Below are 15,251 nucleotides of genomic sequence, written 5' to 3' on the forward strand. Positions count from 1 at the left end.
ACAAGGTGGCCTAATACGCCCATGTAAAAAATAATATAGGCCTATTATTATATAATATAATATAGGCCTATTTTTATATAATATAATATAATATAGGCCTATTATTATATAATATAATATAATATTACGCAGACAGTTAAACATACATAAATATCACGTAATTTGTCTTTTTTCTTTCATAACAATTTCGTTTTCATAATCTCCACAATGGAAATATTTAATACATTAATAACGCATCCTGTTTACATTTGACCTTACTATTATATCTTAATTACGTAATACAAACAACGTTGATCTTGTCTCGATATGTAAAATGCTAGTAAAGCTCAGTGAAATATCATAAGGCAGCCTGTTGCATATCATAGTGCGTAATTTAACATTGAACGTACAAAAGTGCCGCAAAAAATCACGTGGTTTAACTTGAACGTACAAAAATTCCGCAAAAATCACGTGGTTTAACATTGAACGTACAAAAGTGCCGCAAAAATCATGTGACGGAAAGCGCCTCTATGATTTGCTTATGCAGTATGTGATACATCATGCAGACACTCTTCTTATTTACATAAACTCTCTTTGATTTGCATAATAAAACAGTGGCACACTTCCAGCCAATCAAAATGCGCGCATCTTTATTGATCGACCTAAACAACTGGTATTTGTACCACAATAATTATCCCGTTATCAAATACAGTAGGTATTTTACAGAATAAAACATTGTTACTTACATTAGCGTGACCAACTATTTGTTATCGCCCACCGTATTTTCTCTCTTAAAGTTGGCCTACTTTCGAATGAATTATGTGAAATTAATTTGTGGATGAAATTCGTTTAGAAACCACCAACGTTTCATCATCATTATTTCGTCAACTTATGTATACATGTTCTTACACAAAATATGTGGTGTTTTAGTTTCGTCACTTTTTGCGTTTTGATTCTCTACGTTTTGTGATAATAACCCCGATAAGTTTACCGATCTGGCGCACTTTCGACATAATCTCTTCCTGGGCTAGCGCGATGCACATGGACATGACTGCCATTCCAACCATTATCAGAAAAACACAGGCCAACAGGTTTTTCTGATGCTGCGGTACAAGATCACCAAAGCCGATTGTTGTAAGAGTTATGAACGAGAAGTACAACGCTTCAAAGTAGTCCCAATCTTCCCAGACTGTAAGAAGCCCTGCTAGAAGGCACATGTATATAAAGGCAAACAGCAATATGGCTGTCAGCGGGATGTTTGTTCCTGCTTCGTCTTCGTCGCCAAATAGTTCATCAAGACTGCTGTGTTTTTTCTCTTCACCTTCTTCTACTCCTTGAATATCAGGAGTCTTTATACGTTCTTCCCCGTCTGATTTAGGTTCCTCGAGCGAAATCTGGGTTAGCTTAGTTGGATCTTCAGGATCAACCGACCTGCCATAATCCACATGAGGATCAAAGAATGGAGAGATAGGTCGATCTTTATTATTAGTCTCCGATTCCAGACGCGTCACCACCATGCCGTTATTGTCCTCAACGACAGCGTTACGCGATGTACCCTCAAGTTGTGATTTTGGCACTTCTCGTACAAACTCCTTTTCTCTTCTTTTATCACCACTTCCATCTTTCTTTAAGAACACTTTAAAGTATCGATAGGACATTGTAGCACCCTTAGCAAGTAGCGAACCTATGCTTGCTAAAACCAACAGTAGCAATGCGATACCAAAGACGGCGTAAATCATACAGAATCCCCTACCCCATCTTGTCACCGGTGCTAAATTTCCATAACCTGCAAGAATAAAATATTAAGGATCATTTTAGAGAGAGAGAACAATATTTTAAAACCGATAAGCTTGGTTCTCACTAGAGACGTACGCATATACCAGGCACAACCTTGACCAATAAACGACAATTAACTCATCCGAGTTAGCGCTTCTTGGAAAATATGCGTTGCGCGTATCCAATTGCGTTGCGTCCTAATTTATTCATTTATTTATTTACACAAATGTTTTATTATTATTATTTATTTACACTAATGTTATGAATAATTGTTTTTTTCATTTTATTTCAACTCCCACTCAACAGCGGAGAGCCCGCCACTTACAGAATGAAATAGAAATGGTAATCTTTACCACTCAAGGCGCTAAACCAAAACAGAAATAACGTGGGATTAATCATTTTAATCAAACTTAATTTCTTTACAGAATTAATGTAACAGTATTTTGTATACATGATTCACGTTGACGTGTAAGATCTAAATATTTTTGGTCGTAATTATTGTAAGGCATCTGAACCCAACACCTCCGTTCCAAAAATACATTTCTGCGTAGGCGTTACGTCAAAATAGTTTTAACATTATTAAGATGGTATGTATATTACATGTTACTACGAAAGATACCTGGCCCAGGACGGTTACCCCGATAATGTTCGATTTGTCGATTTGCGCGAATAGTGAGCAAAACGACTTTAAACATATACATTTCGATAAATTTGATGCAAGATACACGATATATTGTAATTCACATCCCGTTTAACTTCGTCGTCGATGCATACCGAAGTGTATTTTCTAACATGCTGTGAGCACGAAATCGTTAAATATGTATTATTTATTGCACGCAGCTTAGTACATTCAATAATATGTTACGACAGAATTATGAGATTTGAAAACTACGATTATGCTGTCAGAGTTAATCCATTCCGATTTCCTTGTTTAGAAATAAGACAAATTAAAATATATTGGAATGTTTAGATAAAAAATTCACAAAAATAGACACGATATGATTACTGTTATCATGTCTAAAGACTGTCGCTTGTGATTGGTAAACTCACTCGTGAGAAGTAGGTTGCATATGCCTACGGAAATAGACAAGTAACCCCTCCTGGCCCTAATAAAAGACCCTTCTACCTACTTAATTATGTAAAAACAATTTGAAAAAATACAGTTGGTGTGGCCCAGATGCGACCTGGTCATGTAATTACTTTCAAAAGACGTAGATATTCATCCGACATGAAATTACATTCAATCGCTACGAACAAGCGCAGTGTATATTTGTTCTTTTATGTATTTAATAGGTACATCTCTCCACTGCCTTGATTAACCTTTTAGGACGAATCGACTGCTGCTATCTTATTAATAACAATTAACTCATGCAAATATTCAATATACAGTATTCATTAAACTAACGACTGCCGTTACCGTAGTAGAAATTGTATTTGAATAGCTTAAGGGTGAATAACATCCGTCGGATATATAAATAGTTCGTTTATGCCTCCGGGTGGATAGCCAATACATGACTAAATACAAGACATATCATTATCTACGTGCAGTCCTTCCATGACTGCTTTGAGCTTATAGTATACTGGCTACTGTTGATCCGCGGTGGACCTAATCTGCGGTGGACCTAATCACAATTTCTACTCAATCCTTAATTGGGGATTATTATAACTAATGGACGTGGGATTATTTTAACGAGTGACGTAATAACAATTTAGGCCTACCCTCATGCGTGGTTTCAGATGTAAACGTTTCTTTTCCATAAATTAAACAAAATCAATTATTATCCTATTTGTAGCTGATTCTCCTCGGATACTGTATCTAGACATCATCCGCGTCACATAATATACCACATATGCCACTGTATTTACCCTTACCTTAAAATCATTTTTCTGATTTTACAGACGCAAATGTGATTCTATATAAGAAATCTGTGATACATGTACAGTACACTATTCCATACATTGTAACACGAGAATAGGATGCTCTTTGCTAATTATAATTAGCGAATATTCAAGACAAACTATTATCAATATTGATTATTTTAATGCTAATAGTGATTGCTATTGATCAGAATATTAAAAATAATATAATAATCATAAAAGAGCCTGTAAAAAACTTAATGAATTGTTTACCTATCGTTGTCATGACAACAACTGAAAAGAATAACGACCCAGGAAGATTCCATTCTGGCTCAAATGTTTTAGTTGGCACTAAGGTACATCCAGAAATCTCTTCTAGTTTGCTTTCATACGAATCCAATACATTTTGAAGAATTGATCGTGACGTGTATCCAGTCAACTTAACCAGTTCGTCAATGAGTTCATTTCTGCTAGACTCCTTCGACTCAACGAATTTGTCGTAGGCTTCTTCTTCCACAGGACCCTCGATGGCCTTAAACACTACAGCTCCCATCAAAGCGTATAGACACGCCAGTATAAACAGTCCGATGTTCACTATGGTGTATTTAATAGCATTGCGACAAATAGGGTGTTTCAAAATACTGTAGTCTTCATCTTCTACAGGAGCCGTCTTCAATAAAACATAAGTTGGCCTATTATCTTTAAAAGTTGACGAGTGTCCATCTCTGTCCAGTCGCTCTTCTTGCGCCATAGCTCAGAATTATACGTACCGTATTGTTTCTCACTTTAGTATATTCACCATAACGTTTATGTAGGCCTAGTTTAGTAATACTGCATCAAGGGATGAGTAACTTCATTGAAATGCCTGCTCCGGCGTTCTTGTTTCGTTACATACTCTTAAGAATTACGACCTAAACAGATATATACGCAACAGATGGGACGTGGCTGCTGTCACATACGCCGTGTACCGAATTAGTGTCCCGTTATAATAATGATTCTAAAACAAGCATGTGGTAATCTTGGTTGACAAATAACATCAGATCATCTTCCTAGCCGAGGATACTTAAAAAGCAATCATCATTCTGTGTCTGCTGCCGAGATCTATATAGACAATGATGCATCTTAGTAATTTACCGGTCTATTTTTGTTGACCCATCAATTTAAACAATTTTGGATACGCACATCATGCAACAAAAATGTATGGGCTTATAATAAATCGAACATCGAGTGTAGTCCTTTCGTCACCACGAGCCTAACCACACCTGGTAATAGTCACCGATCATGTCAGACGATCTGATCTAAGCGTGCCAGACTACCTTCTCACGTTTGTGTTGACATTCGACGCGTGTATCGGTCAAAGATTGCGTTACAGTATTAAAATATCATCCTTTGTTTTTATAACGAGCTTAAACAATACTATATCATTCTATCTTTTACGGAGGCCTACAAGTTGATTGCAAAATGCAGTTGCTCACGACATTATTAATTTTCTAGCGGAAATACAAACGTTTAAAACGGCAATTATGCATTTTTATTATAATATAGGCCTATTTCTAATTATTTATGTTGCTATTTTGTTGCTTCTGTATATCTATTCACACTGTATATATATTTTCTTTCTTTAATTTTTTCTTTTAACTTTTTCATGAAATATATTATTTCATCTTTATCATAAAATTGAATCAATTACATTGTATCTCATTATGTTCCTAACAGCACTCTAAAAAGCTACCATATATGCCTATATACGTACAGTAATCTAACATTTTCATTGAGGTAGATAAGGAAAAAGAATAATAATAATAAATAATATATTTATACAGGATAAAACAATCAGATAACAGTGTTTCTGTTTTACATTGTGGTCCTGTCTTAATCAAAATATACAAAAGAGAAACTTAATTAAAAGAATGTCTTATAATTATGAAAATGAATACATTATCTAATAACTCGAGTCTATGTTTCCAAATTGGTAAATTTCATACTGTATAGGCCTCATAAATTACTTAATTTTGGTACACTCAAATAAATAATGAATATTTAGATACTGAATCAGTACATTACTGCTGGACGATAATTTGATATATTCATTTTTTGTCTATTATAATATATCAGAAAGAAAAGTCCAGCTTATATCATCATCATGTACGCAGTGTCACTCTGTGACCATAGATCTTGTTAATTAATGGTACACTTATATAAATAGATAACACAATGCGTTCGTTACACCAATACAACCCATGTAAATTTATAATGAATGAGAACTTGCACTTGTCGTTATGTTTGGTTAGCAATAATATTCTGTCTCTAGGCTCTATTTACGATGACCCATAACTAAACAGCTGGAGAGGCACATGCGGGGAAGGCGCACGTTTGCTAGGCGCTTGCTTTCGGTATGTCTAGTATCTTAAAAATGACTGCTATTTGCAATTGACTTTACTACTAATTAATAGATTCGGTTATTAATTGCTCGGAATCATCGTCAATTTTGAATTCAAGTTATAAATAGGCATAATCGGTATCTTAGCGGGTAATTAACAACGCCGGTTAGAGCATGAATAAATAATCAAATAATAATAACATATTGGACGTATCAGTATCGCCCTGTACAAATAAGGTCAACCTCCATGTAAAGATCACGCTACAAATACAAAAAAACACAAGCACAAGTTGGCATCAAAGTCTTGTTGGGTAGGTCTATAATGAATATTTGATAAGGAAGATGGTAGGGGATTCCCTTCTACACACTCGTCAAGCGATATTACGTATTACAGGTCCCTACATACACTGCTGCAAAGCTACACATTTCACCCCACCCTCTTTATAATAGTAGGTTATAATAATAATAATAATATTTATTCGGCAACAGTTCTTAAAAGTACGTTTTACATTTCATCTTGCCAGGAGCAAGTAATAGGCATGAGCCCAAACAGAAAACTGCTCTTACTCCATCATTATTATAAAAAACAAAAATAAACAAAACTAAGTATATCAAGATAATTCGAAATAATTATCTGTATATTATCTCCAGTATCCTAGGCAAAGTCCTAGGCAGTATCCTAGGCAAAGTCCTAGGCAGTATCCTAGGCAAAGTCCGTAATACAGTGTTAAATGTGTCATTTGTGACGCCTGTAATGTTGTTATTTAAAAAAATCTGAGATACATACAGTAGTTACAAAATCTGAAATACATAATAAACGTATTTTTTGACACAATTAAGGTAAATATAATTTAAGCTTAATCGTGATTATAACGCTAATGGTAGTTGCATTAGACTAATAATAGGATTCGTATTAGGCTTATACTCATTATTGTCATCTACCGTACTTAGGCCTAATTACATTCAAGCTCCAAAGTAATGTAGTAGTAATAAAGTAACACTATTGACAGGTTCTATGGCAACACACATTGCTCAGATCGTAAACAATAGGCTGAGTAGAACTATTATGATAATTATAACGAAATAATAACTGTTTAGCTGCTTGTTCCTCCAGTTTAACTGCAAACTGAGACATATTTGATTTAGGATCCACGGCAGCAATGTGGTACTCATCGTTCAGAACAACGGACACGACAAAGTTGTGAAAATATGATCTCTCCACCCACACCCCATGCCTTCCCACTCCCTGCCTTTCGCTCTCGCCTTTCTCTACACTACATTCCATCCCTGTTTTTCTCCCACTTTTCTCTCAGATTATTTCTCTCTCCGCCTTTCCGTCCGTCCGGCCTTTCATTCTTTGCATTTCACTCCCCGTCTTTCGCTCGACGCCTTTCTCTCCCCATCCTCTTTCCCTCTCTGTTTCTCCCCCACATTTCCTTACCCAATTCGTCATTCCCTCTCCGCCTTCCTTCTCTCCTTTACAATCCAGCGTACGAGCTACGCTTGATAAATGATGTTAAATGAAATGTCTTACCTATCGTAGTTATTACAGTTGAAGCAAAGAAAAGTGAACCAAAGAAGTTCCAATTCATTTCCTCGCCTTCAATCGTTTCGTATCCTTTATCATGAACACCCAGTAAACTCTCCTCGTATTCCACAAGTTTACTTTCTATCAATGTTATATTTGTCAGATTTGCAAACATTTCAATTAATTTAGTTCTTTTATCACATAGTTCGTAATGTTCCTCAACCTCATTTGGCCCTTCAAACGCCTGAAAAATAGCTGCTCCGATGACGCCATATCCAATCAAAAAGGCGAACAGGCCTAAGTTGATGAGGAGTATCTGCAGCACCTTACGGCACTCTCTACTGCAGTTTGGCAGCTCTAGGATTGTAGACATCCGTGAGATACTCCTCTTCGTGCTCTTTTTGCCGCCGTACACTGACGCCTGCATGCTTCTTTTAAAGGTTACCGTTTTGTGAGTGTTCACATTTTCGGGATCTTCTTGTGCCTTGTCGTCCGACATTCTGGCAGGTATTGTCTAGCAAAGATATGCTTTTTAGTCTGTGATACAAATGAGTTGTATTCATCTAAAAAGAAAAATACAGTGAAGCTCTATATTAATTTTGCAGGTGCACATGATTATATTACTATAAGGTTTATATAAAACTAATGACGTCAAGTAAATGTTATTCGATTCTTCGTATATACTATATTATAAACAAGTGTGAATTATATATATTTTTATTAATAATAATACAAGATTTTTATAGCGCACATACCACTCAAGAGTACTCAAGGCGCATTTAAAAAAAAAAAATAAAAAAAAAAATTCATGTGTATTCACATTTTTCATATAGCTGCTCTGTTTTCGGTTACTTTTTGAACGATTGGCTATCGTTATGACCAGATGAGAAGGTAATCAGTAGATCAAGTGATCAAGTATATCAAGTGTATATAAACCACGATTGAAGAAGGCTTACAGCCAGTCAACTATAAGTCGAATTGGTTTATATCTAAGAATCTCCTATCTATACGAAAGGAAGCTACAGTAAATGTTTACGCAGTTTATTATTGATTATACCTTTGATGAGAGTTTTAACCCTACCGTAATGAGTAATATTTTGCCGTTGTTCTCAAAGCCACTATTTTCACTACTTAAAGTTTAGTTCCCACTAGCGCAACGTAAGTAATTTGACCAATCACGACACGATGGATCATCCGAACTGTCGTTTGTGATTGGTCAACTCAATTACATTGTACCTAACGTCCTTGGTTGCAAGTGAGAACCAAGATTAAGGTTGTTTTTGTTCCGTGTCAGGCATGGCTACAGTAGAAACCCCTTTATAAACATTCTACCCCCTCTTTTGAGTCACCCCTATTTAATAATAGGTTCCTGTGTACTTCCAATTTGTCATATACGTACATTTATTGTTAGTAAGTAAGCTACCATACATCTTATTTTACAGATCCATTAGACGTGGTTTAAGTTTCACAGACCTGACGAAGTGAGTGAGTACACTTTTAATTAACGCAATTACTATGCCACGAAAACGCGTTTACGTAATGTAAAGTGACTGCTATTTCCAATTATGCATGATATCAATTTTACAGCAATTTACCAATTCACAAGCGTTTGATTACTTTATTATATTGCGTGTGGTTTGCATTGGAGCTAATTTAATTTATGATGAATATGAATAGCAATGAATAAGCAACGAGGATAGAACAATAGAATAACAGTATTTTGATACATAATAATGCTGTGGACATAGTCTATTAGGATAGTTAACGACAATATAGTTGTAACTGTATAAATAAAACAATTTAACCTTCACGTCAGAGATGACCCCCCTGTGACAAAAAACTACAGTACAACCCTCAGACACTCACTTCTATTCAGGGGACACTCCTATTCAGGGGACACTCCTATTAGGGGACACTCTTATTAAGGGGACACTCCTTTTCAGGGGACACTCCTATTCAGGGGACACTCCTATTAAGGGGACACTCCTATTCAGGGGACACTCCTATTCAGGGGACACTCCTATTAAGGGGACACTCCTCTTCAGGGGAAACTCCTATTCAGGGGACACTCCTATTCAGGGTACACTCCTATTCAGGGGACACTCCTATTCAGAGGACACTCCTATTCAGAAGACACTCCTATTCAGGGGACACTCATATTCAGGGGACACTCATATTCAGGGGACACTCTTATATCAGGGGACACTCATATTCAGGGGACACTCCTATTCATGGTACACTCCTATATCAGGGGACACTCCTATTCAGGGGACACTCCTATTCAGGGGACACTCCTATTCAGGGTACACTCCTATATCAGGGGACACTCCTATTCAGGGGACACTCCTATTCAGAGGACACTCATATTCAGGGGACACTCCTATTCAGGGGACACTCCTATTCAGGGGACACTCATATTCAGGGGACACTCATATTCAGGGGACACTCCTATTCAGGGGATACCCCTATTTAGGGGACACCCCTTTTAAGAAGACACTTTCTAGGCTACTGAAGGTGTCCCCTTATTAGGGGTTCTACATGTATTTTAGTAATATATAAATAATGTTGTGGACATGGTTCATTAGGCTAGATAGCAATATAAGATAAATTATAACTTTCACAACAACCTACCTACCTACCGTTGAAACACCGAGGGGACGCCCTATTAATATTATGTTTTAACACTGGCCAACCCCTATTCAACAGAGAGACATCTCTATTAAAGGGACGTTTTGTTGTGTCCAAAATGTTTCCACTGTTGTATTATAAAAAGAAACCGATGACAGCCAAGTTACATTCAAGATCATTATTGGTATTCAGTTTTGGACTGTGTAAACATTCGTGGAGTCATTTTATTTAACATACGAATCTGAGAAACTGTGTACCAATGTAAACAATGCGCAATTCATCGCGTTCAAAAAAACCTGTATCAAATTCGTCAACGAAACCACGCACGTTTAAATACGCAAATTTCGACACATTGTATATTTTGTATTTACCTACCTTAATAGATTACAATAAACGATATACAAAATGTTGTCGGTAAAACACGATGGCTCACCAATGTAGGAATTCGCTAAAAAGTAATTTATCAACATTTTTCTTGAAACGTTTCCTCGTTTTGTTTAATGAATTTTGCCTAGCAACACCGTCACATTTCAAACAGTATCTAAAGAAAGTCACGTGTTATGCATTTGAAATGAGATGAATTTGAGGATGAGACAATATTGAGTACAATAAACCAAGAACAATGGTGAAAATCCAATAAAAAAAACAGTACACGTACGTACACAATGATGGTGAATACTGACTTATAGAAATTAGTTATTGCTTAATCGTTACCAATAGACTTATTGTGTTTCATAAATTAAATGGCCGTATATATTTTTTAAAAAAACACTAAATATTAGAAAATTCGAAAGCAAGGCTGTATCAAATCCACGTTAGGAAAAAAGTCCTTGTTATTTTTACATTATGTTAAGGCCAGCATAATATTTGATGAAATTTCTTTCAAGCTCGTATTTTACGAGATGGCTTAAGAGGAAATTGAAAGGTAATATTAAAACATTCAATAATACTGCACAATATAGTTTGTGTGTTAATTATAATGTATTTTTTCTTCATTTTTGTCAATATGAGACTGTATTGTCTTCGGCAGAAAAGCCAACATTGAACAAATATGTTTGCCGTTAATGTACAATTAAACATATATTTGAAGGACTTCAGAAAAGTGTAGAAATAGAACGAGCTAATTTTAGCTACGTGAACAAATAACACAAATTGAACAAGTCGTCGTTAACTAGACCGAGGCAATTATACCACATTGTCTTGTTGATTAAATGTAGGAGCTAGAAGAAAAGACATTTGATACTTGAACGTATGCATTAGACGAAGTTAGACCCTTAAACGTATACGCATTCTAAAAGACGTGCTATACCCTTGGACGTATAGACATATTCTAGCTAGAAGACGTTTAACCATTGAATGAATATAATGTTCTAGCTAGAAGACGTTTAACCCTTGAACGTATACACTATAGTTAGAAGACGTTTAACCCTTGAACGTATACACTATAGCTAGAAGACGTTTATCATTGAACGTATACACATATTCTACCTAGAAGACGTTCAATACACGAACATATACACGTATTCTACATGAAGACGTTTAATAAACGACGTATACATGTTTTAGCTAGAACGCGTTAGACGTTCGCCACTATTGACGTATATGCGTTATAAAAGCTAAAATTCGTTCAACCGTTAAATGTATACATGTGTGAAGACGTTTGCATCTACGTTTGCATCTAAACAAGTTTAGTTTAATGTGTAGGTGTTCTAAAAAACATTCGACTTTAAACGTTTTCTTAAAGACGTCCTACCCATGAACGTATATACGTTCTAGATAATCAACAACAGTTTTGTTATGGCAAGATCTGGATATTTGAATTTCGAACTTTGCACGCCCAAATAAGTAGGTATTCTTAACAAATTATTAATATAATTAATATATATATATATAGAGATACACATTGTCTGGTTTGCTTTATACAAATAAACACAATAACGATTATTTTTAAAAACCAAAATTGATAAATTATTATTGATTAGCAATAATTTTGCACCGGAATTTTCGGTACCCTAAAATTCAATTTTCGGTACCTAAAATTCAATTTTCGCGCGTTTTAATTGTCGCGATCGTACATTTTGAAAAAGTTGGACCTCGTCCATACAATTATTAGTAAAACAATATTTCGTGATATTTATTTAGTACGATATTGTTTTGTTTGTCTACTAAACCTTATTTTCGTGCAATGCAAAATTAAGGGCGCATTAAAAATATAGAACATTAGTTACCGTACCTGATAGAATCCTACAGGATGGATGGGGATTGGGAGCTGTACTTACAAGCCCTCCTCCCTATATTCCATACAACCACTATTTGAGTATACTGGTTATAAAAATTCGTTGGCTAGCATAATTCACAATAATTATGATATGCTCTAGCGGGTGTGCGCTGTCGTGAAATGCATTAAGGTTTGACTCAATAGGCCATTGGTGATATGATAAATATCATTATCATCAGCAAGTTTTTTTAGTCAGTGCTATGCAAACATGTTAGATTTAACCATCAGAGCGTGACTTTAACCATCAGAGCGTGACTTTGTAACAGCCGTAATTGTTGACTGAGTATCCCTCAGAATTGCGAGCATCAGATGACTAGTTGATGACAGTGTTTGCGATTTGTTTGTTGGATGTCAATTTAACCTTTACTTTCTTAAACTATTCATCGTATATGACCTAAATATTTATGTTATTTAACATTTATTAGTTTATTATGCTGATGGTATTAATATGCTGGCATTATATTACTACAGTGCCTAGTCAATAGACATGCATACGGTATTTATACAGTGAAGTATTAATCGTACTATTCGCCGAAATAGAAAACCTCTATTAAGAAACTACGTTAAGCTCTACATGCATATTCATTGATAAATTACACCCACAATTGCTTAGGGTGGTAGGAAACTAATGGAAAACCTCTATTTAAAATGTGTTTCAATAAAAGCCATTACATTTATAACATCAGAAACGCGCTTGCTGTGTGATCTTCTTCGCACTGTTTTGTGGTATTTTTTTAACCTTGCACTACAGTCAAATAGTGCTACAATGCCGAATAAGTGATGCAGTCGAATAAGTACTGCAAGTGAATAAGTGTGGCAGTAGAATAAGTGATACAGCTAAGAGCTATAGTCGAATATGCACCGAAGCGAATAAGTGATGCAGTCGAATACGTACTGAAGTCGAATAAGTGTTGCAGTCGAATACGTACTGAAGTCGAATAAGTGGTGCAGTCGAATACGTACTGAAGTCGAATAAGTGTTGCAGTCTGAAACAAGTGCTGCAGTCCGAAACAAGTGCTGCGATTTAAGTGCTGCAGTGGAATATGTACTACAGTCGAATGTCTAATAAGTGCTGCCTTCGAATATGTACTGAAGTCGAATAAGTGTTGCAGTCGTGTAAGTGCTGTAGTCGGAACAAGTGCTCTAGTCGAACAAGTGATGCAATCAAATATGAACTGAAGTCGAATAATTGTTGCAGTCGAATAAGTGTTGCAGTCGAATACGTGTTGCATTCGAATAAGTGTTGCAGTCAAATAGGTACTGCAATCGAATATGTACTAAAGTCAAATAAGGACTGTTGCCAAATAAACTAGATGTTTGGTCATTTACGGAAAATATGTTTTTACGTTAATTCTGGAGAATAGGAAAGATGTATTTGACAAAAGTAGTATACAAAATAACTAGGTAACAACTGTTGACCTGTACATTTCATAAAATAATAGCACGTAGGGTTGTTATTAATACACATTTCGAATAATGTTGGGACACCATGCATAACATGTTCGTATATTGTACATAATAGTACAAATTAGGCGTATCATTTTCGTAGAAACACCAGGGCAATGAGTCTGCTCATTTCATTAATATTGGCGTACGCGGAAGCTGTGTAGCAATGTTGTCGACACAGATGCCGTAGAAGACGCGTTGATGACATTGATTGTGATAGTGGGGGTATAACGAAGATAAATGCTAATACGACAATACGAACGGTAACGGTTAGCAAAAACCGCGTAGCTTGTCCCACAAAAAAATCTTAACTTTCCGCCCGTCCGCTCGTTCGCTCCGATTTTTGTGTAAATGGTCATAAGAAATAACACATATTCAATTCAATTCAGTTCATTTACTCAAATATCGAAGAACAATATAGTATACAAGATATGAATAAAAGTAACATAGGACAAGTAATAGATAAATTATATACAGTCAGACGGTAACATGATATAACATCAAGATAGTTTTGCTCCCCTTTTTACCGCTTACCGTTACCGCTCAGATGTGTAAATTGGCCTTTAGACGGATACACCGGTGATTTATTATGAGTCAAAGAATTTACACGAACTGACGTGGATTAAGAATTTATTGAAACCTCATTTCAGCAATTTTATTTAGATATTTTATTTGACAAATTTCGTTGTATCTATTCAAACATACAAGCTGATCAATATGGCATATATTATGACATAAATGCCGGTGCACATTGAACAATTTACACGCGTCAAATCGAACATTTATTTTTACGTGACGAACGATTTCGGTGTGAACATCATAATCGAATGTGACGTCGTCATGAATTCGTTTGAGTTGCTCCATTGGTAACTTTTTTCAAGCTTCGCGCCACTCGGTTCAATTTGAGCCTTGCCGCGTGTCCGGCCTGTATGTATAGGTAACGGTACATTATTAGTGAGACATTACAATCATACATCATTGGCGTCAAAAGTGTACCAACTTAGTCTCACTGACGAGTTATAGAAACATTTGCCCGTGTCGTCATTGATTTCCTAATTTAGTAGGATCACGTACGCTGTTATTTACAAGTCAACGACATGTTGTAATTATTGATTAGTCACTTGACTATCTTCTTCGTTTAACGACTTCACGGAAAATCGGTTTTTATCCATCCTAATTCGTAGGTGATACTGACGCTGCTGCCTGGAAGCTAAGACCATAGCGAAGATTTAAATATATTATGCGTTTCGATTTAACGCTTTTTATGTTCAATATCGTTCATGCTTCGCGTGACGTAACCTCGACATTATTTTAAAGCGTTCAATTGAGCAGTGAGCGTTTTTTTTTGCATGATTTTATAAAATATATAGGCCTACTAC

At 35.8% G+C, this 15,251-nt stretch overlaps 1 protein-coding gene across 2 annotated transcripts; it reads right to left on the reverse strand.

Moving 5' to 3' along the window:
• Nucleotides 1-742: 742 nt before the first annotated feature.
• LOC144838783 (potassium channel subfamily K member 18-like) lies at nucleotides 743-12,505 on the reverse strand. Of its 2 annotated transcripts, XM_078694263.1 has the most exons (3): nucleotides 12,382-12,505; nucleotides 7,527-8,083; nucleotides 743-1,765 (listed from the first exon to the last, which is right to left on the reverse strand). In XM_078694263.1, exons 2-3 carry the CDS (start codon nucleotides 8,017-8,019, stop codon nucleotides 915-917), a joined length of 1,344 nt encoding a protein of 447 aa, XP_078550389.1. In that variant the 5' UTR covers nucleotides 8,020-8,083; nucleotides 12,382-12,505; the 3' UTR covers nucleotides 743-914. The 2 variants fall into 2 exon arrangements, with proteins under 2 accessions (XP_078550389.1, XP_078550390.1); XM_078694264.1 differs by lacking the exons at nucleotides 7,527-8,083; nucleotides 12,382-12,505 and adding an exon at nucleotides 3,886-4,898.
• Between the last annotated feature and the right edge of the window lie 2,746 nt (nucleotides 12,506-15,251).

The sequence above is a fragment of the Antedon bifida genome, chromosome 3 (assembly GCF_963402885.1).
Source record: "Antedon bifida chromosome 3, ecAntBifi1.1, whole genome shotgun sequence".
NCBI lineage: Eukaryota > Metazoa > Echinodermata > Crinoidea > Comatulida > Antedonidae > Antedon > Antedon bifida.